Raw genomic sequence first — 22,964 nt, 5'->3', positions numbered from 1 at the left:
GAGAGTGGGAGGGGAGGAGGGGATAAGTGACCTGGAGGAAGCAGTCTAAAAGACCCAAGCCATAATTCTGCGGAACAGAGTGTCATCGCGCTGGTTATTAGCTTCCAGGTTTGCATAGTATTCATAAATGTGTTCGTCAATCTCCTCCATACCCGTAACCAAGTCAACTTCTGCGGGCTTGCGGAAACTGGTTCTCTTGAGAATCTTCCAGAAGAGGAAAATTGCAAGGTTGACAAAGATCATAACGTAGGAGAACAAAAACGTCTCAATACTCCAATTCCCAGGCAAGAACACTGAGTAACCCAAGATGAAGACCATCGTCCATATGAATGCTCCTGCGATGATGATGGAGTAAGGCTGGAACCAGGATCTGTAAATGAACATCTTTCTGTCCATACGATCGAGTCCCTGGGCGTTGACTGCTCTGTAGAAACAATAATATGTCACGCACATGAAGGCGTAGTTCAGCATCTGGGCACCGGTGACCAGGTTCACAATCCATTCCAGGACTACGGCACTGTCGTTACCCAGTTGCAACAACGAAAGCAAAGCGAAACAAGTGGTGACAGCCATACATGTGATAGGAATACCCTTCTTGGTAACCATCTGGAAACAAGATGGCGCATATCCTCTCTTGGCAAGAGCATAAAGCTGTCTTGAAGCGGCATAGAAGTAAGAGTTACCAGCGGAAGCGGCAGACATGATGATAGTGACATTAATAACATGGGGAAGACCGGAAATTCCCATGTTGTTCATGGCAACCACGTATGGAGAGGCCGAGGCGTCTTCTTGTCCTGTGTGTGCGACTAAGGTGGGGTCATTGTAGGCTACTAAGATACCTACCGACAGAGCACCTCCAATGTAAAATAGGGCCAATCTGTAAATGACAGTTCTGAAAGCCCCAGACATGGTCTTCTTTGGGTTTCTGGCCTCAGCTGCGACCATGGAGAGATATTCTGGGCCAACCACAAAGAAACATGCCGTTGTCAAAGCAGAAACAAATCCCTGGAATCGACCCAAAGGTCCATCTCTGTAATAGGTAGCAAAAGCACCTGGGTCATTCCAATATCTGAATCCAAAAGCATCGTGTTGAGGATTACCACCGACCATGGTAATGAAAGTGAAAAATAGCAAACCAATACACAAAATCAACTTCGTAATGGACATCCAAAACTCAGACTCACCAAACCATTTGACAGTGAAGACGTTGAAGAGCACATACAAGAGGGTCTGAACCACAAAGGTGATAGCGGGAGAGTAGTCGGATCTCCAGTAGTGAATCATGGTATTACAGGCAGTTATCTCGAACGGAATGTAACAGGCTTCCATGAGGAAAAAGTTGTAACCGGCGCAGACTTCAAATGCCTCATCAACACAACGACCTGCCATTTCAATGAAGGGAGAAGCTACTGGGAGGTAACAAACCATTTCTCCAATAGCAGTGGTAAGCATTAAAATGATCAGAGTCCAGAAAGTTGTAGCAATAAACAGAGAACCTGGACCACCGTTTATCAGACCGTTGGAGATGGTAACGAATAATCCTGTTCCGATGGAACCACCAATGGCAATCATCTGGATGTGTCTACTCTTCAAATGACGTTGCATCTTGAATTCCTTGTTCATTTGAAGGAATCCAGAGCTGAACAACCCCTTCTCTGTGGTAGATGATGCGTCCTCCTCTGAGAACACTGCGAAGTTGGAGTCCTTCGACTTTGAAGTTTCGAATTCCTTCTCGGACAATCTACTTGAGTTGGACATTTTTGTTCTTTACAAGATTGATTTAGTAAGACTGAAATGCTGAGGACCCTATGACTTATAAAGTGATGTGTTCAAAAAAAAAGAAACAGACGGCATTGCATTCAAATGGATTTTTCCGTTTTCTGCTCGGTATTCTTTATGACGCACATGCCATGCAATGAGAAAATAATTCCGTTTTTCTCCTGTTAAGAGGGGTATAAGTTTCAAATGAGGAAAGGTGTACCTAATTTCATATCGGGATTCCGTAAAATGGGGGGAGGGGCAAAATTAGCTTAGACAAGATTTTGTTTCTAGTGCCTTAATAAAAGTATAGTATTTAATTGGACATTTTTGGAGAGCCATGTTCTAAGAAGTTAATGTTGCCTTCTCTGCAGACCATAAAAGTTTGGCCTGTCAAGACTTGCGAGAATTCCAGAAATGCGCGCCTGTGCAGTACTGGAATATTTCTCCTGGGGAAATTCCTATTAGGGCTAGTCCATGCGATTCAGTAATCCCCTTAGTAAAGGGGTCATCAAAAAAGTCGTGTGATATCCATTTGGGTCACCACTTCCAGAGGAAATTATAAATAATTGTATTGTTTCAGAGTGAAGGATTGATTGTCTCGTGCCCAGGAGAAGAGACTGGTTCCCCACCAAAGAGATTCATTAATCAATTGAAAGAGAAAAGAAAAAAGAAAAAAAAAAAAAGAAACACTATTGTAAGTTGCGCCAATTTCGAAGAAAAATTTGGTCTCGTGTATAGCGTCTCTATTTTTTCTAAGCTTTGTCCTCGTTCTTCGCATGACCAAAATCGTAGAACAAAGTATCAATCTCTTGGCTGCTCTGCACCAATCAGCAAGATGCCTAGGGGAATTTCTCGTTTCTTTTTTTTAGACCCATCAACTGGCATTACCCACTTGTGGGTACCTACCTGCACACTACGTCATAGACTCAATCCACCATCCCAGTTTGAAACGGTTAGGTGGGATGAAGAGTGCCACCTGCTTAGCTATACATGAAGTCTGCGTTTTTGTAAAACTCTAACATGGGATTCTCTCCAGTTTGAGTCGTTGTAGCCCGGATATCTGCCCATTGGCTTAAAAACTCTCGATGCGATGAGACATCGGCTAATTTTCCAACAACTTGCCGATACAGATCGGAGGCCAACTGGAAATCGGTAGGGAACATGATATCAAAGTAACCTTGCAGAACCATGTATGAGTCGGTCGTGACCATTCTGTTGTTTAGCATTGTCTGCACAACAGGAGCCATGTAGCCTGGAATAGTTTCGTTGAGTTTGGAAAAATCGGACGCTAATAGCTGATGTTGGGGAAACTTATACTTGAGAATGTGGAAGAATTTCAAAAGTCTCGTGGGGATGTATTCTGGATCGCTTAAGTTTGCACGCACTGGGTAGATAGAGTCTTTGAAACCTCGATAAAAGGCATTTTTGGCCAAAGGATGTTCTCCCCACAAACTCTTTTGATTAAGTCGTGGGTATTTTCCATTTTCTCTTAGCCCTAAGAATGCATTGGCCCAATCATCCAGATCTTTGGTGAAAAATTCCTTGAAGTCACCATGTTCATCAATCACTACATACCCTTGATAAGGCTCCCTGGTGGTGTTGTCATATCGAATAACATCATGTGCAAAGTTATCGAAAACCTCTAATGCTATAAAGAAACATGGATTAGGCTCCACTTCCTTCCAATCAAAGATGGATTTGTTAATGATCTGAACTTTCCCATGATGATCATGGTCTTTGGCTTTCAATTGTAATGCAGTTTCCTCTTGTTTAGTGGACAGATTATGGGAGATTTCAATGATTTTGTACTGGGTTCTCTCGTAGACGTCAGGTTGTTTCTCCCTTATATAGTTGAGGATGTTCAACATAAGCGTACCATTACCACCACCCATTTCGTATATTACAAGATCGTTGTACGGATACTGGTTCAGCATGTAATTGACCAACAAATATCTAGCCAGTGCTTCGCCATAGAAAGGTTGAAATAGCTCCGTCGGCGTGTGCCAGAGTTGTATGTCTTTTGCGTTCGTTTTTTGATCCTTTGGATTCTTTGGGTCGGAATTTGTTTTCTTGTCCTCGTACCTAGTGTATTGGCTTTGCCAATCTTTCATGAATTGGTCTTGCGACTCCATTTTGGCGTACTCGAATGGCGTTGAAGGCTGAAAGATTTCAACTTGTTTAGAAAAGTAGCCATAATGGCGGTTGTACAATGAGTCTTCGATAAAGTCACTTGCTAGCATTTTGACTCCTTTCGGCCTCTTCGGATTCCTTGATTGCCTGTTGAAAGTTGTAGTTGGATGTTTTATGAAGAGTTGTTCATTTTCTCTTTCGTTCCATGCGTCATGGCCACTTGCTTTCAAGACCTGTCTCATAAATGACCCTTCATATGGCTGTTTGCCCAGCCTAAAGCTGAATGTGTTGGGATTGACAGTGTAGTCATGAAGGAACTTTTTCATCTTCACTGCCAGATCCGTGGAGGTTTATTGTAGAGCACCGAATTGGTTGGAGAGTATTCTCGCGCAAGATATTGGAGTAGTACCAAATGGAGACCCAAAGAGATGGGGTGAATTTAGCGGTGGCTGAGTGACTGTTGGGGCACTATCCATAGAAATGATAATTGTCCAAGCTTATACGATCATGAACGGTCCCTTTCCTGGTATATCCTTCTCTACGCTTCTTTTTGGGCCCATGCTTTCCACCCTCTAGCCTGCTTTTTTCTTTCCCTTCTAGCTCGATTCGTGAAACAAACTTTTCCACCCTCCTACTATACTATCATAAAACACCGATTTCACCATGGGTGTTCCAGCATTGTTCAGATGGTTGTCTAGAAAGTACCCGAAGATCATCTCGCCTGTGATACAAGACGAAGATGTGGATATTGATGGCGAATCCCGTCCCACTAGGTACGAGGACCCCAATCCCAACGGAGAGCTAGACAATCTCTACCTAGATATGAATGGTATCGTGCACCCGTGTTCGCATCCAGAACACAAACCAGTCCCAGAGACTGAGGACGAGATGATGCTGGATGTTTTTGCCTACACAGAGAATGTGATCATGATGGCTAGGCCGAGAAAGGTGATCTACATCGCCGTTGATGGTGTTGCTCCCAGGGCCAAGATGAACCAGCAACGTTCCAGAAGGTTCAGGTCTGCACAGGATGCTAAAGATGCTAATGAAAAAAAGGCGGCAGAGCTAAAGGAGATGGAAAAGAAAGGTGAAATCATTGATGACGCCATCAAGAACAAAAAGACATGGGATTCCAACGCAATTACACCAGGTACACCCTTTATGCATCGATTGGCCGACTCTTTACGCTACTGGGCGGCCTATAAGCTGACTACTGATCCAGGGTGGAGTGGAATTGAGGTCATCATTAGCGATGCCTCTGTACCCGGTGAGGGTGAACACAAGATTATGTCCTATGTAAGATCACTACGCTCTTCTCCCAAACACGATCCAAATACCACCCACTGTATCTATGGATTGGACGCAGACTTGATTTTCCTGGGCTTGGCTACTCATGAACCCCATTTTAAGATTTTGAGAGAGGACGTGTTTGCTCAAGACAAAAAGAGTTACTCCCTTCAAGATCAGCTACGTATGACTGACATTGAGAGACAAGAACTTAAAGATAAGAAAACACCTTTCTTATGGTTACATCTGAATATTTTGAGAGAATACCTGCAAATTGAGTTGAATGTGCCGGGACTTTCGTTTCCTTTTGACTTGGAAAAATCTATAGATGATTGGGTGTTTATCTGTTTCTTTTGTGGTAACGATTTTTTGCCGCATTTACCATCGTTGGATGTTAGAGACAACAGTATTACCACATTGGTAACAATCTGGAAGCAAATTTTGCCAACTATGAAAGGATACTTGACCACAGATGGGTATTTAAACTTGCCCGCTGTGGAGAGACTGTTGGCAGAACTGGCAAAGAAGGAGGATTATATTTTCAGAAAAAGGTATGAGGACGAAAAGAGATCACTAGAGAACCAAAAGAGAAGAAAACTTGCTCAAGAGCAAAGTTCGGCTAGATCTCAAAATGCTCCCAATATTTCAACTGGAAAGGACAAAGCTCCGTTAACGCCTAATCAGAATATTCCACTTTATACCACTAGCGGAGAAAGCGTTGGAATTAAAATGACCGACTCTGAGATGGTTAACAACTCGGCATTAATTACTAAAGCAAATGAAGCCAATAAGAGCATCGCTGAATTATTGAAACAGAACCTGCAAAATGAGATTAATAAAAAGAGAAAAATTAGCAACGAAGAGCAAGAAGTAGTTAAAGAATCAGTTGAAGAAGTCGTTGAAGAAGAAGACGATGTGCTTGTCACATCTGATCCTGAAGACTCGTCCACTGAGATTTTGATTCCCAAGAATGAAGAGATTAGATTATGGGAGCCAGGATATAGAAAGCGATATTACGAAACGAAGTTTCACACTAAGGACCCTCAGAAGGTTAAGAAAATTGCCAGGAATATGGTTCAAAAGTACATTGAAGGTGTATCATGGGTTCTTTTATACTATTATCAAGGCTGTCCATCTTGGAATTGGTACTATCCATACCATTACGCTCCTTTTGCAGCTGACTTTGTAAATTTATCTGAACTCAAGATTGAGTTCGTTGAGGGAACACCGTTCAGACCGTATGAGCAGCTGATGAGTGTTTTACCAGCCGCTTCAAGCCATAATCTACCGGATGTTTTTAGAAGCTTGATGTCTGATGCTAATTCGGAGATCATTGATTTTTATCCAGAGGAGTTTCCCTTGGACATGAATGGTAAGAAGGTAATTTGGCAAGCCATACCATTGCTGCCTTTCATTGATGAAAACAGGCTGTTGAAAGCGGTACAATCAAAGTATGATCAACTTACCGAAGACGAAAAGTTTAGAAATACCAACAGGTCAGAAATTCTGGTTCTAGGAAGAAGCCATTCACATTATCCCACGTTAGTCAAGGAATTGTACGAAGAGGGAAAAGATAGTTACGAATTTCAAGTTGACAGTTCGGGAGTATCAGGAGTAGCAATTAAACTGCAGTCCTTTGATAGGTCTGGAGTTCTTCGCCTACCTGTCAAACAACTCGAAGGATATCGTCACTACCCTGACATTTCAAATAGAGATTTCCTGATGGTGGAATTCAAGCAATTACCTAAGTCACATGCAAAATCTATGATTCTGTCAGGTTTAATTCCTCATTTGCGGAGACTAACTCAAGAAGATAAAGACAGCATTTTGTATGGAGGAACCAATTTCTACGGCCGAAACAGATTCAGTCCTGAAGAGAACGCTGACTTCAAGCAATACATTGGCCCACATGGAAAGTCACAGTACTTACCAAGACAGGGAGGATATAAGGCTTTCATTCAAATCCACAGTGATGAGGCCAAGGGACATAGACATGGCATCTACCACGGAGGAAGTCATACTGAGACTGAGTTCCGAAGAGGCGGAGGATATCATCAACATGGAAACCGTGGAGGTAGAGGTGGATACCAAGGAAATCAGGGATATCAAGCTAATTCGGGTGGGTACCAGAATAGTTATCAAGGATCGTATCAAGGCGGATACCGTGGTGGGTATCAGGGAGGCTCCCAGGGTAGATATCAAGCTGGCTATCAGTCTGGCTACCAAGGCGGTTATCAGGGTGAATACAAAAATGGATACCAAGGAGGATACCAGGGCAATCAAGGTAACCAGGGCTATAATCGGCAAACTTACAATGCTTCAAAATCAGGAACTTTGCCTATGAAAAGAAGGCACAACTAACTATATACTGTACAATAAACGTTTCACATCTAACTAACCAGTTGTTGCCATGTGCATGAGTAGATTTGTTTGCGGTGTTGAATGATGTATTACTGGAGGAAGTAGTGAGATACGGCATTTGATGACTTTAGTTTGAAGTGAACCAGTTTACCTCTAACAAAAAGTTTACGAGATTTTATTTCATAGACTCAAAAACTTTTGTAGCTTTATTTCGATTTGATTGTGTGGCTAACTGCTACTGCTCAGTGCAAGGGGTATGTTAGGCTGGTTGAACAGGTATTGGGTTATTGCCAATTATGTGCTTCAGATTTGGAGGGCTGTCATATCCAAGGAAAATGTTTTTAATGGAATATTTATTCATCTTTCTAGAAAGCACCATATTATTACTATAGTACTCATCTACTTATCTCTTTGTAAAGTGGTCAGAAAGTAGTAATATCACTTGAACGAAATGACCTCCGTCCGCCGCATAATAAAACCAGTATGCAGGGAGCTGCAAGTGACTGCAGTATATACGTTGTTACCAGATCTGAAAAATTAAGATTCCTGAGTTGACTACTATCATTAAGCTCAAAATTGATTATAGACTATAACCTTGAGCAGTTGTCAACAAATGCTGTTGGCTGTTGTTCATGTGAGCACATTTCAGCTGCTTTAGTGTTGATCTTGCCTTCAGCAATTATTCACTTTGCTACTCAAAAGAGTTCCATGGTCACAAAGAGCCAATGATTTTTAATTCTCATAGAGTTCAAACTAACAACATTCAGGTGTGTGCCGTTTTAGTGTGTTAGACAGTATAGAAACACTATAAATAGGGCACGCTTTTAGTGAATTCCCCATGGAAGTTATAGTGGCTACAGATTCAAACGGAGGAAGAATTATAGAGATCATTGATTTTAAAGACATTGAGCTAAGACAAAGTTTCAACCTGAAAAAGTCTTTGAAAAAAAGCTGCTCAAATCTCTAATTTTCAAGTTGTAGACAGTAAACGAAAGGTGGCATTCCACGGAGCCCATTTCCATGGAGTAAGCCTATTTCACCGGGAGGCTTTACTCAACCAGGACCCATGATAGAACGCAACAAAGAAATTTTATATCAGATATGTAAGTTCTGAGGTGACCACCACTAAGCAAGTTCACATTCTAGCTCTAGAATAGGATTGAAACATTATTGAACTTGTTCATTCTTAGTCAAACATGAATAGCTTTCACAGATTAAACTTACAAAACTCAATTCATAGTTCATCCTTTTTGTCTACTCTTCATTAATACCCCATAGATTCCTGGGTTGTCTAGAGATTGGAGGGTGATAAAACAAAAATCATAGAAGTACTCAGAGTGCGGTTATGTTCTTGGGCTGGAGATGATGAACCGACCATTGTAAGCAAACAACTCTATTGTGTTTATCTGAGCTGGCTCATAAACACAGAGGTGAGCTCTGGACTCGCCTAAGAAATGCAGCATCAATAGCTCATTAGAAATACTTACCTGCAGCACGTTCCTTCCGCACCATGCACTTGATGACCCCAGCCCATGGTACGCGAATGTCAAAACTTTTAAAAATTGCCCTTCATCTCTTCCTAAGTTAATTCACTTCCCCAGCATTACTGACCGATGTCTTTTCCTGCTGTGCTGGAAAGAGGAGATGATTTCCTTTCAGAGTACCCAAGAAGATCCAAAGCTTGGGCTTTCATCTCACACGCAGCTTGTGTCCTCGTTGTGGGTGGTAGTAAGCTCGTCTTGAACATTGCCTACCGTCCAGAAGTTACAGGCCTGGAAAAGTTAGACGCTGCTCTGGAGAGATCTAAGAGGGAAAATAGAGGTATAATCACCGTCATGAACCACATGTCTGTTGTTGATGACCCATTTCTTTGGGGCTGCCTTCCTTGGAAATATTTCAGAGATGTCGATGTTATTCGATGGGGTTTAGCTGCGTCCAATGTGTGTTTTAAAGGAACGTTTTTGAGTTATTTCTTTTCGGCAGGTAAGATTCTCTCCACGGAAAGGTTCGGCAGAGGTCCATTTCAGCCTTCATTGGATGCTACCGTCAGATTACTAAGCCCTGACGATACGATGGACCCAGGGTTTATGTTTGTTCCCTCCCCAAAAGCAAGCTTATTGCACTGGATAAAAAGTCCACTTACTCAGAAAATAAAAGAGATTGACTCCAAGCCTTATCACCCACCTGTGATGAGACACTGTCCTTCTTGGATTCATGTTTTTCCAGAAGGATTTGTATGCCAATTACAACCACCGCATTCAAACTCAATGAGATACTTCAGATGGGGAGCCTCTCGTTTAGTGTTGGAGCCGACTGTGCCTCCCATAGTAGTTCCTATTTTTTCAACTGGTTTTGAAATGATTCAACCAGAGTCTGGAGCTGAGAATATCTTTGAAAGATATCTTCCCCAGAACTACGGCCAAGAGATAAAGGTTGTCATTGGAGACCCGGTAGACGATAAAGTGATTGAAGATTTTAGAAAGGAATGGAAAAATCTGTGTGAGAAGGAATATGATAGAAATAACCCTAGGGACCTTTCGCATGAGTTGAAGTTTGGTAAGCAGGCGAAGGACCTACGGAGCAGAGTTGCTGCGGAACTGCGACAGAATGTCTTGAATATTCGTAACCAGCTGGGGTTCAATCCGGAAGACCCAAGATTGAAGGATCCCAAGTTTTGGAAAAGATACACCAACTCTAAAGGTTTGAGTGATCCCGATATCAAGTTTATCGGAAAGAACTGGGCTGTGAAGGAGTACCAGGCAAAGGTAAAAAGTTACGATGAGTTCGGAAATGAAATAAAAGATGATCAAAGATGAAAAGCATTTATTTATATGTACATAGAAACCCCGATAATATTAAAAGAAAAATCATTCATCTTCTGACCTGAGATCGTATTCACTCAATCCAACAGTTCCTCCCAGTTTTTCAAAGTTTTTCATGTAATTTTTCATTTTCTTTTCCCCAATGGCCAGCATCTCAGGCCAGTATTTCTCGTGGTCGTACTTGAAGTTGACTTCTCCACCATGAATGAAATCCAACTGCTCTTCAGGGATAAACTTGGCAAATGGTTCGTCAAATGCACATTTTTGCTTCGTATATGGATCCACAAACGGATAACAAATTTTCAAGAAAGCCCACGCATACCATGGAATATTGACGAACAATGCTCTTCCCAATCTCTCAGGATAATGATACTGTAAAATGTGTAAGACCTGTTTTCCAACAGATACGGAGGGGAAAGATTTTGCTGAAAGTTCAGGGTAGTTCTTAAAGTCGACGCAGAGAGCTAGTTTATCCTGCCCTCTAGGCATAAACCAAATGGTCATTTCCAGCATGAAGATCAAATGTTGAATTTGGCGGAAGCTTGGTTTCGTGTTCTGTTTACCAGAGAAGAGGAAGAGACATGGTCTGCACTCCCTATCAAAACCAAAAATAAGCTGTTTCCCCGTCTCATTTTCTGGTGCTACCAACTGCTGTTTCAAAGTCTGGAACTTCCCTCCAGAGATACCGAATTCCCTTCTCCAAGAAATCGAATTTTCCAGACGTGTAATGGTATCAGTAACGTTCCAATTACAAGCTCTACAATACCGGAGTATGCATTCTTTAGTAAGCCACGCCTTTTCTTCCGTGGTTAGACTTCTTGTTTCATCCCCTTCTTTATATTTTTCTGTAATAGGGAGTTTGAGATCTTCATTTTTAAAGTGATCCAAGACCTGTTGGTACTTTGGAAAGTTTTCCTCAGAGGGTTCTTCCAACCCTGAGGGAGTCAGCCCTTTCAAAGGGTATTCATATGGTTCTTCCACAATTTCTCCCTTGGGCTGATCCTCCGTAGCAGATTTCTTTTCCTTTTTGAAAAGCATTGCAGTGGGAACTCTGGCTTAGCTTCAACGGAATCTGACTATGCAATCCATCCAAGAGAAGAAATACGAGAGGAATTCGCGAGAAGAGGATGCCTTAAGACCCCTACAATCTCGGCTGCAGGAAAGCAGGATGCAACTGTTCTAGCCGAAGAAATCGTTTTACTCATTGACACTATAAAACCCGTCCTAAATAAAGATCTCTTCAACTTCAGCTGGATAGCGGCCATTCTCGGAAGACTCGAGTTTCGTGTAGAACGTCTTATCAGGGTTGGGTCCAAGCAGGATCTTATGTCCAACTTTGGACTCTTGGGTCCTAAACCCGTACAGATCGTCCAAAAAGTTGCTCATGAATGATCCCGGTCTGGGACCAGAATCGCTGATTCCGTTTGGCGTAGTGGAACGACGTGCAGCCACAGCTCCAACGTATTTATAATGGTGGACAGCTGCAATCGTAGCTTCCAAAGGAGTTGCGGGGAATGTAGTGATGTAAGCTGCAATGGCTGATCCCAGAGAACATCCGGTTCCTGTGACGTCTCCCATGATGGAACTTCCCCCTTGAACCTTGAAAACCCTTTGAGTGGGCTGCGACTCGTAATAGTTGGCCCCGTCCAAGATTCCATCTACAATATAATCGACGGCACCCGTAACCACAACAATGCAACGGTTGTTTAGCGCAGCTCTCTTGGCTGCTGCCACGATAGCCTCCTCTGTCAAGTTACTGAGGTCTCCTGTGTCAACTCCTCTCATCTGGTTCGCTTCACCAGCAACTGTGAGAATCTCTGAAACGTTTCCCTTGATAACTGTGTAATACCCTGCATCCAAAAACAGTCTGGTTCTGTGCTTACGCATTTCAGAAGCTCCGCATCCCACAGGATCAAATACAATGGGGTTTCCCGTAGCGTTGTAGGCTTTTGCAGCAGCTATGACCATCTGTACAAAGTTTTCAGCACTCTGGGTTCCAGTGTTGAGCACCAGCCCGGTGGTTGGAAGTCTAGCAAACTCTTCAAACTCTTGATAAGATTCTGACATAATGGGAGACGCTCCTACTGCCAAAGTCACATTGGCACTGAAATTTTTCACAACCGCATTGGTGATATGATGAATCATTGGATTAGTGTCAGCAACCTTCTTTGCTTTCTCTGTCACATTGTTGAAGAAATCATTGTCAGCTCTGTGATCATCGCTCAACCACGGAGCGTGGCTGTGGAATTTCTCCACTAGGACTCTGGTAGCTTCTGCGGCATCTTCTTGAGCCATGATACAGGAAACAATAGCAACACCGTCCAGTTTTTTGCCAGGTATAGAGCCTTGATACAAAACCTTTTGCACGTTCGTCTGGTTCACTCCTCCAATGGCACAAGTCTTGATACCAGCGCCACCTTCGTTGAGCAACACCGTCAAAATCTCTCTAATACCCAAAGTGCCAAAGGGGATCTTCTTATGATCTTTGGTCTTGGTGTCGTATACGATCCCAATCCCCACGTAGTCAGCACCATCCTTAATTGCTTGACGGGCCTCCTCGACTTTTCCGGTAGATACACCTATGATCTTATCCTCCCCAACCAGTTTACGAACCAGAGGAACTGGCATATCTGTTTGACCAACATGGACTCCCTCGGCATCCACAGCAAGAGCTACGTCAACTCTGTCATTGATGATCAAAGGAATACCTGCTGCTTTGGTCAATTCGTGGACCTGGCTGGCTCTTTCGATAAAATCTCTGGTCTCGATGTTCTTTTCTCTCAATTGGATAGTGGTGACACCGTTATCGATGGCCTTCCTGACTTGGTCCAAGAAAGACAATCCCTCAGGGACCATCTCCGCATTGGTGACAAGATAGATAGAAAGGTCAAAGTCAGTTCGATTCATGTTTGACTGGTGGATAAATCAACTCGCAGAGGATTCTGATGATATTTTTCGGCTAGGTGTGAGTCGTCGGTCCTCATTAGTTTCCTATTTAGCCTAAGAAATGAGCCAACTGAGTCGCGTGATAACCGCTCAGTGACTACATCATTACGTAATCTTACTTAATCTCATAGATCTTGTTCTGGTAGTTCCATTGGCGAAGTCCAGAAGTTCACCTCCAATTGACAGACATCTGCAAAGATCTTGACTAGCTCTGCTAACTGGACGGGAGAAACAGCTTGCATATGGCTTTCTAGCGACTGTCTGGCCTCGTCAACAGCATCTTTGTACCAATCACCGGTATACGTATTGATCCAATTCAAGAATTCTTCGTCCACGTCAGCTTCATCCTTGATAAACGACCGAGCATAAATGGCAGCGTAATAGTAGCCAAAGATGCATGGTGCTAAGGCGATTTTTATGGCCACCCAGTCTGATGTCTTCGCAATGTTTAGGAGGTAGTCGGAATACTGTTTGCAGGCCTTGGAGGGTCTTAATTCATCCAGTTTCACAATTCCACGAGAGTTCAATACGTCTTTATGTCTATGCATTTCTTCCATGATGGAGTCGATTATATGGGCTTCTGCCTTTATGCTTTCAATATCAGGTGCAACTCCGGCAGCTAAGCCGTGGACACGGGCATAAGAAGCTAGATACACGTAATCTTGACAAATGTAGTGGATGAATCTGTTCTTAGCCAGCTTATTTGTTGCTACGTTTTCTAAAAATGGGTGGTTGATGTAGTTCTTCCAGATGGGACTCACCAAAGGATGCTCCAGTAAGTAATCTAAGAAGTGACCTGGATAGAACGGAAGAAAGTTATTCTCAGCACTTGTGCCGTTAATGGGAGGAGAAATATGAAACACATGATTCAAAGGGCCTTTTCCTTGTCCTAGCGTCTCATCTGCTCCAAAAATTGCCTGATGAACGTATCTAATCGAAGAAATTACAGCATCCTCAATCTTCAACGAACGGGCAATGTTTGCAGCAATTGAGGCAGCAATCGTACACCCAGAACCATGAGTTCCAGAACTTGTCAAGTAATCTGTCTTGATTACCGTGAATTTATCCAAATGACCCTGATAAAGAATATCAGTAATGTATGCTGGATCTCCTCCCTTTTTTTTAACCAACTGCTCGTTTCTATTCCAGGGAATATGGCCACCTTTAAGAAGAACAGAGTTGCAATGTGTAGTTTGCTGGATGAACTTGGCCATTCCTTTCAAATCCTCTAAAGTTTCTATTTCACCCAACTCATCTACAGTCTTCAGCTTTTTCAAGTAAGAGTAGATCACACATGCCTCTTCGAAATTTGGAGTAATGATAGTAGCTTTCTTAAAATGAGAATCAATGGTGAACCCTAATTCGTGTTGATCTGCAAGCATTGAACCAGACGTAGCCACTAAGACCGGATCCAGGACAAATGGCTTTCCTTTGTGGTATTTATCTAAAAATTTCAGCAATAAACGAGATGACTCAGGGTTTAACAGTCCAGTTTTCACCACATCGATTTCAATGTCCTCAAAATTTGCCTCTAAAATCTCTTCGAAAAACTTTGGGTCGGTGTTTTCTATACTGGTGACACCTTTGGTATTCTGGGCAGTTAAAGATGTAATTGCTGTTAGCGCATAGCACCCAAAAGCCGTGATGGATTTGATATCTGCTTCGATCCCTGCACCACCGGAAGAATCTGACCCTGAGCACGCTAGGACTGTGGGCAACTTGACTGGTTTGCCAACAACTCTCTTGGATGAAAGGCGTAAATCCACCACTGTTGATTGGTTGGTCATGTAAGGATAGAGACCAGCGTTGTCCGAGATGAGCCTCTCGCAATTCGGGATCTTACAACTTAAATAAGAAAACGTATTCGCTGAGTCACGACTAAACAGACTTCCTAATGGGGAAATGACTACCTACCGACCGATAGTCTTCCATGAACTGACTCTTTACGTCTGTAATACATCCTAACCTCTGAAATATTGATTGCATTGTTATGGGGTTATTCGTTGTTAGGGTACAGTCACAAAAGGAGTAGGTTTACTGTAGTCCAAGTGCATTTGACCCCAATGATTCGGTGAGGGTCACCTCCAGAAGAGATGAAACAGGTATTTCTATGGTCTACTTGCTAAGAGACCACATGAAAATTATTAGTGCTCTCAATTGTCAGTTAACTTGCTAGACAAGTTTGACTGTATAGATCACAAGTCACACTTACAATTTGATCAACTTTCAGAACCGTGCTTATCATTAAATGTTTATAAAAACTAGATATGGCCGTTAGCCGTAAGTAATCATTAGAGGTACTCCTCAACGTTACTCATTCATAACTTGCTCTTGGGATTGGATTGCTACAACTTGGTTTCAGATTTGAAGTATGCATCAGTAATTCCTGAAATCAAAGCGGCAAGACCAATAGCACCAGGATCAGGTAGTCCACCTTCACTTTCGAATTGTTTGAACTCTTCTTCGGCAACATAAGATGCTCTTCCAAACTTGGCTTCGAGCTTTCTTGTGGCTTCAGCACCATCATGGGCAGCTTTGTTTGCAAGTTTCAGATCCTTAGACTTGGCGAATTCCTTTACAAATGGCTCCAAAGCGTCAATAAGAGTTCTGTCTCCAGTACGTGCTCTTGTGTATTTGAATAGAGACTGAAGTGCTGCCTGTAAGGATCCAGAGATCGTTTCAAGGGTCAGTGTGTAGGCACCCTCGGAAAGTTCCTTCTCTTTCAAAGACTTTGCTAAAGCGCTGATGAAAATGGAGTACAGACCTCCAGATGTTCCACCCATGGCAGTTTCCACGATGTCTGTAATTTGCACCAGTGATTTAACACCGTCTTTGAGATCAAGCTTTCCTTCAGCCAGAGCCTTTAAAATGGCATTGGAACCATTCGCCAACGTTTCACCACAATCACCATCTCCTGCAACAGTGTCATACAATGTGATCTTTGGCTCTTTTGAAATGACCTTCTTCACACCAGACTCCAGAAGGTCAGCATACAGCTTAGCATCAACAGATACCTTAGATGAACTGTCTCCTTCGTCTATTTCTGGGGCAGCCACAATAAAATTGTCAACCCTGCCAGACCAGTCTGATATGTTGGAGTTCCAGCCAGGGGCACTAGTCTTGTGGTCTAAAAACTTTAGGATATCTTTATCTCCTGTCTTGGTAGCATTCAATAAAGTGATAGAAAAACCGGGCCCATCCAGTGATGTGGTGAAAGTGCCAGTGAAAATGCGGACTGGTTTAATGGAATATTTGGAGGCCAGTTGGTCGACAACAATGTTCTGAATAGCGTACAATTCCAACACTGAGGTTCCTCCCAAGTTATTGATCAGTAGCACAACTTCATCATTCTTGTCAAATTGGACGTAATTTCGGTCCTTATCGGTAGTCGAAAGAAGGTACTCCAGTAGCTCAGCCACCAATTCGTCTACTGTTGGAATTGGCGACGACTTCTTGATACCTGGTTCGTTGTGAATACCCATTCCGATTTCAAATTCATCGTGCTTTAGCACTTCGTAGCCGTGCTCGTCATCTGAATCATCTTCCTCCTGTTTGTTTGCTCTGGCTGGAATGGTGACATGGTCCAAGGAAGCACCAATTGTAACCAGGTTGGCAACGACCTTCTCACCGAAAGTGACCAGCTGATGCAATTCCAGGTTGTCCTTTTGTAAATAAGCTTTGGCACCCAAAATCTTGTGCACTAAAGAAGTTCCAGCCAAACCTCTACGCCCTACCAGGCCATTCTTGGCTTTACCAACAGAGACATCGTCCTGAACAATCAGCAGTTCTGCGTTGAGACCTTCGGCCTTGGCCTTTTCGGCGGCAAGACCGAAGTGAAGAATGTCTCCTGTATAGTTCTTGACGATGATCAAAGTTCCCTTCTTCGAAGGTTTGGCTTTGATTGCGCTAAATATCTGTTTAGTAGATGGCGAGGCAAAGATGAACCCGGCCACAGCGGCATCCAAAAGACCGTCCTTGGTGACAAAGCCAGCATGTAGAGGCTCGTGTCCTGAACCTCCACCAGAGATCAAGGTAATCTTGTCCTCCTGGTTCTCGGCGGAGATGACGACTCTTTCGGACTCAATTAGCCTTACATGGGGGTTGGACTGACATAATCCAGCCAGATGGCTGAGTACCAGATCTTTCTTGTAATCCCAATGTTTACTAGACATTTAAAGTGTATAAATTCCTTTGTTTCCTGTTATAAAAGAAGAAGCAACAAGCAAAGGATCGGGAAAGGAGTCGAAGGTTGAGCAAGCGGGTTCTTTATATAGTGAGCCATTATGACATATTAGACATCCTTACCCCTCGATTAGAGAGCTCAAACAGCCGACTAGCTAGCCGCTCTAGTATGACCCACGCGAAAATGAGCCGAGCGATGCCCTCTATGGAACGTATTGGAATAGGAAATGGTAAGCTTTAATGGGCTGGGGGGGAAGGGAATTGTCCTTCTGGTGTGATTTTTTTTTGGCATTGGCGCTACCAGATGTCTCTTTCGTAAGGGTTCAACCTCGGAGGCCGATCTTTGTGGTTTATGTTTACACATCGTATTTTTCAGGACTAAGAAAATCACTGGATGGCAGATGTCGGTCTGGAGACTTGAAACGGGCTTACTTAGTAGCTTTGAAACTTATCAGATAATCCGAATGTGTTGCATATTGTTGCATGGTCACTTTTCCACAACTTTGAAACGCTAATCTTTGATCTGAAACAAACATGCTTTGCCTATAAACCATGTATCACCCCTACTTCTTTCTCCCTCACAGCATCAGCAGATGACAATGGCAAATGAACAGTCTATCGGGTTCAATTCTAAAGAGATCAAGTATTTCTTTAGCCTGTTGATCTTGTCTCTCCAATTGGAAGCTGGAGACCCAAGTGAATCGGGATTGTTTGGCATATTCAAACTCCAACTCCATAACAACCTCTATTGTTTCAAGGCATCTCATGCAATAGTCAAGTTGAATGGATTGTCTTTGAACATAAAGTCCGTTTATAAGAACCTCTGTATTTCATGTTCTATGGATTTGGACTCCTGTCTAGCACTGCTGAACATGTTCCTGAGAGCTAGGCTAATTCATTGTCCAAGAGAAAGAACACTGATTTCCCTGGACGAAAAACACCTAAATACCCTTTTACAACCTACTCCAAAAGGTTTGGATATCATGTTCATGTTCTGCATTAAGCTGGGAATCACCATAGACCAAATGCCCTCAGTGTTGAGATCTCCGCTCAATTCGATGCAATTGTTCTACTTTGAGAGGAATAGCACTACGAACCGGCTGCTGGTGTCCAAGAGTCTCATTAGGCTGATCTTCATAAAGCTGATGGGTCCAGAACCCAACATCTGGGATCCTATGACTACACTAGAACCGTCCGTCTCCTACGAAGATAAACTGAGAAGGGCAAAACTGCTGCTGGGAAATCGCCCTTTAGATACGACATTGGGCGATAACAAAGTCTCTGGTAAATCAGGAAAAAAGTCTAATAAGCCTGGCATTGAGTTGCAAGCAAATTCTTGGGATGATTTTGAATACATGTTTGAAAATACAAAGTCCAAAGAGAGCCAGACGCATCACTCTCCTTTAGCACATCGATTTTTCAATAACCCAAACAGTGATTCCAACTCTCAATATTACGTTTCATCAAAAGGAATCAGACTTTTCAAGAACCATAAAGTCGTATATTCAGGCCACAAAAAATTGGTTGAATATTGTTTTCTAGGAAAAACTATGGTTCAATGGCTGATAGATTGTACTGACATTCTATTCAAGGAAGAAGCCCAATCGATTTGTGAATATTTCATACAGGAAGGGCTTATCCAGCATGTCAATATCCTGTTTGGGTCGGTCTCTAGTTATAACAGAGACTATTCCAAATTTCATATGGATATTGACGACTTGTACATTTTAACCTCTGAAGGTTATAGAATCTTGGACTGGTGCTTTCAGGAGCCTATAGAACCAAATATCCCCCTCGTTGACATTCAAAAAGTTTTAAACGACCCAGCGTTTTTTTACCTGCTCAAGGTCCATCTTACCGAAGAACTGTGCCTAGAAATCCTAATGGTTTACATTGAAATTGAAGGGGTCTTGGAGAAACTGCAACGGCTCTCACAGACCCAAGATCAACCGACATCACATAAATCGGTCAATCAATGTTCGGCCATGATATTGAATATCTACTTGAAGTATCTAGCACCTGACGCAGTTCACAACATCAATATTGATCATGCTACTAGGAATAGAGTGACGCAACTCATACATGAGCTGATCCGCAATCACACCACAGAAAGTTTCAAATATGTAACCAATACCAACGTTCTAATCAATTCAGTTGAGATCTCCCTCAAAGAAATCAAAAACAAGATGAGCCAAAACTTGACCGAAGTACCCAGATATGAAGACGAGAACGAATACGAAGTGGAGGGACTGGACCAAAACGATAGCTCTTTGGTTCTGGATCAAGTAAGAGAAGTTTTTAACGAAATCAAGGGCAAAATGTACACCTTGATGCAAAAGGATGTACTAATTAAATTGGTAAACTCAGCCCAGTTTCGAAAGAGATACTGCCAAATAGCGACATGAATGACTGTACAGTTAAACTATTACATTTCTACATCTTCCCAACCCCCTAAAATTTAAGCAATGGGTTCCAAGGTGGTACCCTTCTTGATGGTAGCCCACCCGATCAACCGCCAGTGCTTCTCGATACGTCTGGATAGAGCAATCTTCTCGTTTATCTCAGTACAAGCTGGAGAAGTCAGTTGTAGACGGGCCATATCAGCCTTGACGGCGACGACTCTAGCACCTGTAGCTGTAGAACCAATGTTGACCATCAAGACCTCGTTAGGATCCAGCTTACGCACCTTGGCTTGCTTCTGTCCATCCGTCTTGACACCCAACAAACGACGCAGCAAGAAATAATTAATTTCGATATCAGTGTATATGGATGGAAGGTGTCCTTTGGCACCAACGACTTGGCCTACCAACCTGTCGGCACGACAGAGCGTTGGGTCCACCTTGGTACCAACACCAATCAGACCACCTGGAACGGCAAACTTCAGGTCATTGTGCTCTGCAAATAGCGACACTATGCTAGAGAAGATAGGTTTGCATTGGATCTTTCCACTGTCATCCTTGGTAACAATACCAGGACGTACTTCGATTTCGTCACCAATCTTGAAGACACCGGTCAAAATGGAACCACCAGCAACACCACCCTTGAGTTCATCGATTTCAGCACCTGGTTTGTTAACGTCGAAAGAACGAATGACAATTAGTCGTGGCGATGCTGTGAAGTCTCTTGGAGGGACGGGGATGGTCTTGACAATTAGCTCATTGACAGCGTCAATGTTGTATTTCAATTGGGCGGATATAGGCACAATGGGGGCACCATCAGCAATGGTACCACGGATGAATTTGAGAATCGACTTGTGGTGTTCCAGAGCTGTCTCCTCTCTCATAAGATCTACTTTGTTCTGCAAAATGATAACATGGTTCAGCTTCATAATCTCAATGGCGGCCAAATGCTCAGAAGTCTGAGGTTGAGGACATGATTCGTTACCGGCCACTAGTAGGAGAGCAGCGTCCATGACTGCTGCACCAGACAACATCGTACTCATCAGAATGTCGTGACCAGGGCAATCCACGAATGAGACATGTCTTACCAAGTTGTAACGGCCAGTACATCCTGGACGCTGGCATTTGGGGTGTATTTCTCTGTCAGACTTAAAAGAGCGGTAACAATCTGGCTCTGGACACTCGTCGTTGTCACACTTGTAGATTTTGGCGTTGGCGTATCCCAGTTTGATGGTAATATTACGTTCCAGCTCGTCTTTGAAACGAACGGTTTGAACTCCTGAAATGGCCCTGACAACAGTGGACTTACCGTGGGCGACGTGACCGATCGTACCAATGTTAATAGTAGCTTGTCTGTTGATGATCTCTGGAGATAAAGGTGTCAGTTTTTCGAATTCTGGATTGTCGGGCTGAGCGGGCAATCCTCCACCTTCTTCAAACTCCTTCTTTCTCAATTCTTCTTCATCTACTTCGTCTAATTCGGCAAAACTGACGGTTTTCTTGGACTTAGACTCATCGAGATCTTGAGTCTGGTCTTCCTCAATTTCCTCCTCAGTTGCATACTGCTCATACCCATCGTCAATCGTTGATCCGATGATTATGTCCGGAGTTTGACTCTGTAGATCGTCTGCCATCTTTTTCGTTCTGTTTTGGCGGTTACCTAGTGTGAATAATATCAGTCGGTTCACCTGCTCAAAAAATTTGCTTGGAGGACGATCGCGCGTAATTGTGGGACTGAGCAATGGTATTAGTAGGTACACGAAATGAGTTCACTGGTAGGTTATGATCAACTACATGCGGTAATGAGGTTGGTTTCAGTGCTCTGGTGGATTGTCTGAAGGGAAGACATGATTTCTGGAGACGTTTACTTGTTGGCCTTCTCTTTGTTCTTTTGTCGGCTTCTGGCAAGTCGAATCGGATTATCCACGAATGCTTATGTAATCATGGATTTTTTGAGATTGGGGGTCCCCCATTACGAAAGCTTCCTACCTTTCCTCCATCTATCTCACAGACTCCCTCCACAATGTCCAACCAGTCAGGTATTGAAGGTAAGATCGATTCAAGCTTATAATTGGAACTTGATTGCTAACAATTAGCCGGAAAGGAGCTCATTCAATCTTTCAGCAGGTTCTACCAATCCGGATCTCGTGCCCTTACACTCAAGATCCAGAATGAACAGATTGTCGTAGACAAGCTTATTGAGGGAACATCCTCATTCAACCAAGACTTCGCTTTGATTCGAGAAGCATTGTCTGACGTAGAGCCAAGATATGTTATTATAAAGAATGATGAAATTGACAAGCACACGTTTATCTCGTATGTTCCCGACAACGCAAAGGTCAGGGACAAGATGTTGTATGCCTCCACTAAAACGACATTGATCCGGGAGTTGGGTTTAGAATATTTTTTTCCCATTGCATTTGTCAGTGACTTGGACGAAGTTTCGTACGAAGGATGGCAAGCCATCAGAGCTCACGAGTCCGAGCAGCAACCATTGACCCAAGAGGAGGAGTCCCTCAAATTGGTAAAAGACATTGAAGATCTCAATTTATTAAAGGGCGGGGGAACCTCTAGAAAATTCAACCTTGCTGGATTTTCAGAAGTTCCCAGCCAAAGTACTGAAGTTGCATTTGAAGTGGAAGACGAAGTCAAGGAGGCAATTTTAAATTTGAAGAATAATCAGGCAATTTCCGCAACAATTTCTAATGAAAGAGTCGTCTTACTTTCCTCTAAATCTCTTTCGAATCCGAAGGAACTGACGGAGTTCATTTCGTCTGCACATCCTTCTTATGCCATTCATCAGGGCGATGAAGGCACATCTTTCATCTACGCCTGTCCCTCTGGTTCCAAGGTGAAAGACAGAATGCTTCATGCTACAAACAAGAAAGGGTTTACCAACTTTCTTAAGGCCAATGGAATCAACCTAGACAAAATCATAGAGATAAACGATGTTGACGAGCTGGATCTTTATTACACTGATTCCAAACCAGAAGCTTCAACCATTGTCCATGAGAAGACACGCTTTACAAAACCTAGGGGTCCTCGTAGAAGATAAATAGGTAACGAACAATGAAAT

The 22,964-nt window shown here is 42.9% G+C and overlaps 11 protein-coding genes across 11 annotated transcripts; 4 read left to right on the top strand and 7 right to left on the bottom strand.

The window, feature by feature from the left end:
- Positions 1–45: 45 nt before the first annotated feature.
- PAS_chr3_0848 (High affinity polyamine permease) lies at positions 46–1,758 on the bottom strand (the record flags this gene model as incomplete). The annotated part of the gene is made up of 1 exon (XM_002493033.1): positions 46–1,758. The coding sequence occupies one exon, from the start codon at positions 1,756–1,758 to the stop codon at positions 46–48; it is 1,713 nt and encodes a 570-aa protein (XP_002493078.1).
- A 983-nt stretch (positions 1,759–2,741) lies between these two features.
- PAS_chr3_0847 (Hypothetical protein) lies at positions 2,742–4,217 on the bottom strand (the record flags this gene model as incomplete). Its single annotated transcript, XM_002493032.1, has 1 exon — positions 2,742–4,217. The coding sequence occupies one exon, from the start codon at positions 4,215–4,217 to the stop codon at positions 2,742–2,744; it is 1,476 nt and encodes a 491-aa protein (XP_002493077.1).
- Positions 4,218–4,554: 337 nt separating this feature from the next.
- On the top strand, positions 4,555–7,539 carry PAS_chr3_0846 (Nuclear 5' to 3' single-stranded RNA exonuclease, involved in RNA metabolism; the record flags this gene model as incomplete). The annotated part of the gene is made up of 1 exon (XM_002493031.1): positions 4,555–7,539. One exon carries the CDS (start codon positions 4,555–4,557, stop codon positions 7,537–7,539), a length of 2,985 nt encoding a protein of 994 aa, XP_002493076.1.
- Positions 7,540–9,152: 1,613 nt separating this feature from the next.
- On the top strand, positions 9,153–10,355 carry PAS_chr3_0845 (Lyso-phosphatidylcholine acyltransferase; the record flags this gene model as incomplete). The annotated part of the gene is made up of 1 exon (XM_002493030.1): positions 9,153–10,355. The coding sequence occupies one exon, from the start codon at positions 9,153–9,155 to the stop codon at positions 10,353–10,355; it is 1,203 nt and encodes a 400-aa protein (XP_002493075.1).
- A 51-nt stretch (positions 10,356–10,406) lies between these two features.
- Positions 10,407–11,399, bottom strand: PAS_chr3_0844 (Phosphatidylinositol transfer protein (PITP); the record flags this gene model as incomplete). Its single annotated transcript, XM_002493029.1, has 1 exon — positions 10,407–11,399. The coding sequence occupies one exon, from the start codon at positions 11,397–11,399 to the stop codon at positions 10,407–10,409; it is 993 nt and encodes a 330-aa protein (XP_002493074.1).
- A 186-nt stretch (positions 11,400–11,585) lies between these two features.
- Positions 11,586–13,268, bottom strand: PAS_chr3_0843 (Bifunctional enzyme; the record flags this gene model as incomplete). Its single annotated transcript, XM_002493028.1, has 1 exon — positions 11,586–13,268. The coding sequence occupies one exon, from the start codon at positions 13,266–13,268 to the stop codon at positions 11,586–11,588; it is 1,683 nt and encodes a 560-aa protein (XP_002493073.1).
- Positions 13,269–13,432: 164 nt separating this feature from the next.
- Positions 13,433–15,094, bottom strand: PAS_chr3_0842 (uncharacterized protein; the record flags this gene model as incomplete). Its single annotated transcript, XM_002493027.1, has 1 exon — positions 13,433–15,094. One exon carries the CDS (start codon positions 15,092–15,094, stop codon positions 13,433–13,435), a length of 1,662 nt encoding a protein of 553 aa, XP_002493072.1.
- A 558-nt stretch (positions 15,095–15,652) lies between these two features.
- On the bottom strand, positions 15,653–17,479 carry PAS_chr3_0841 (Dihydroxyacetone kinase, required for detoxification of dihydroxyacetone (DHA); the record flags this gene model as incomplete). The annotated part of the gene is made up of 1 exon (XM_002493026.1): positions 15,653–17,479. The coding sequence occupies one exon, from the start codon at positions 17,477–17,479 to the stop codon at positions 15,653–15,655; it is 1,827 nt and encodes a 608-aa protein (XP_002493071.1).
- Positions 17,480–18,082: 603 nt separating this feature from the next.
- On the top strand, positions 18,083–19,894 carry PAS_chr3_0840 (GTPase-activating protein for Gpa1p, regulates desensitization to alpha factor pheromone; the record flags this gene model as incomplete). Its single annotated transcript, XM_002493025.1, has 1 exon — positions 18,083–19,894. The coding sequence occupies one exon, from the start codon at positions 18,083–18,085 to the stop codon at positions 19,892–19,894; it is 1,812 nt and encodes a 603-aa protein (XP_002493070.1).
- Positions 19,895–19,947: 53 nt separating this feature from the next.
- PAS_chr3_0839 (Gamma subunit of the translation initiation factor eIF2) lies at positions 19,948–21,522 on the bottom strand (the record flags this gene model as incomplete). The annotated part of the gene is made up of 1 exon (XM_002493024.1): positions 19,948–21,522. One exon carries the CDS (start codon positions 21,520–21,522, stop codon positions 19,948–19,950), a length of 1,575 nt encoding a protein of 524 aa, XP_002493069.1.
- A 389-nt stretch (positions 21,523–21,911) lies between these two features.
- Positions 21,912–22,943, top strand: PAS_chr3_0838 (uncharacterized protein; the record flags this gene model as incomplete). The annotated part of the gene is made up of 2 exons (XM_002493023.1): positions 21,912–21,936; positions 21,985–22,943. The coding sequence occupies 2 exons, from the start codon at positions 21,912–21,914 to the stop codon at positions 22,941–22,943; spliced, it is 984 nt and encodes a 327-aa protein (XP_002493068.1).
- Between the last annotated feature and the right edge of the window lie 21 nt (positions 22,944–22,964).

The sequence above is a fragment of the Komagataella phaffii genome, chromosome 3, assembly GCF_000027005.1.
Source record: "Komagataella phaffii GS115 chromosome 3, complete sequence".
NCBI classification, from domain to species: domain Eukaryota; kingdom Fungi; phylum Ascomycota; class Pichiomycetes; order Pichiales; family Pichiaceae; genus Komagataella; species Komagataella phaffii.
Note: the sequence above shows the minus strand (reverse complement) of the source record. Positions and strands in the feature narration are given on the sequence as shown.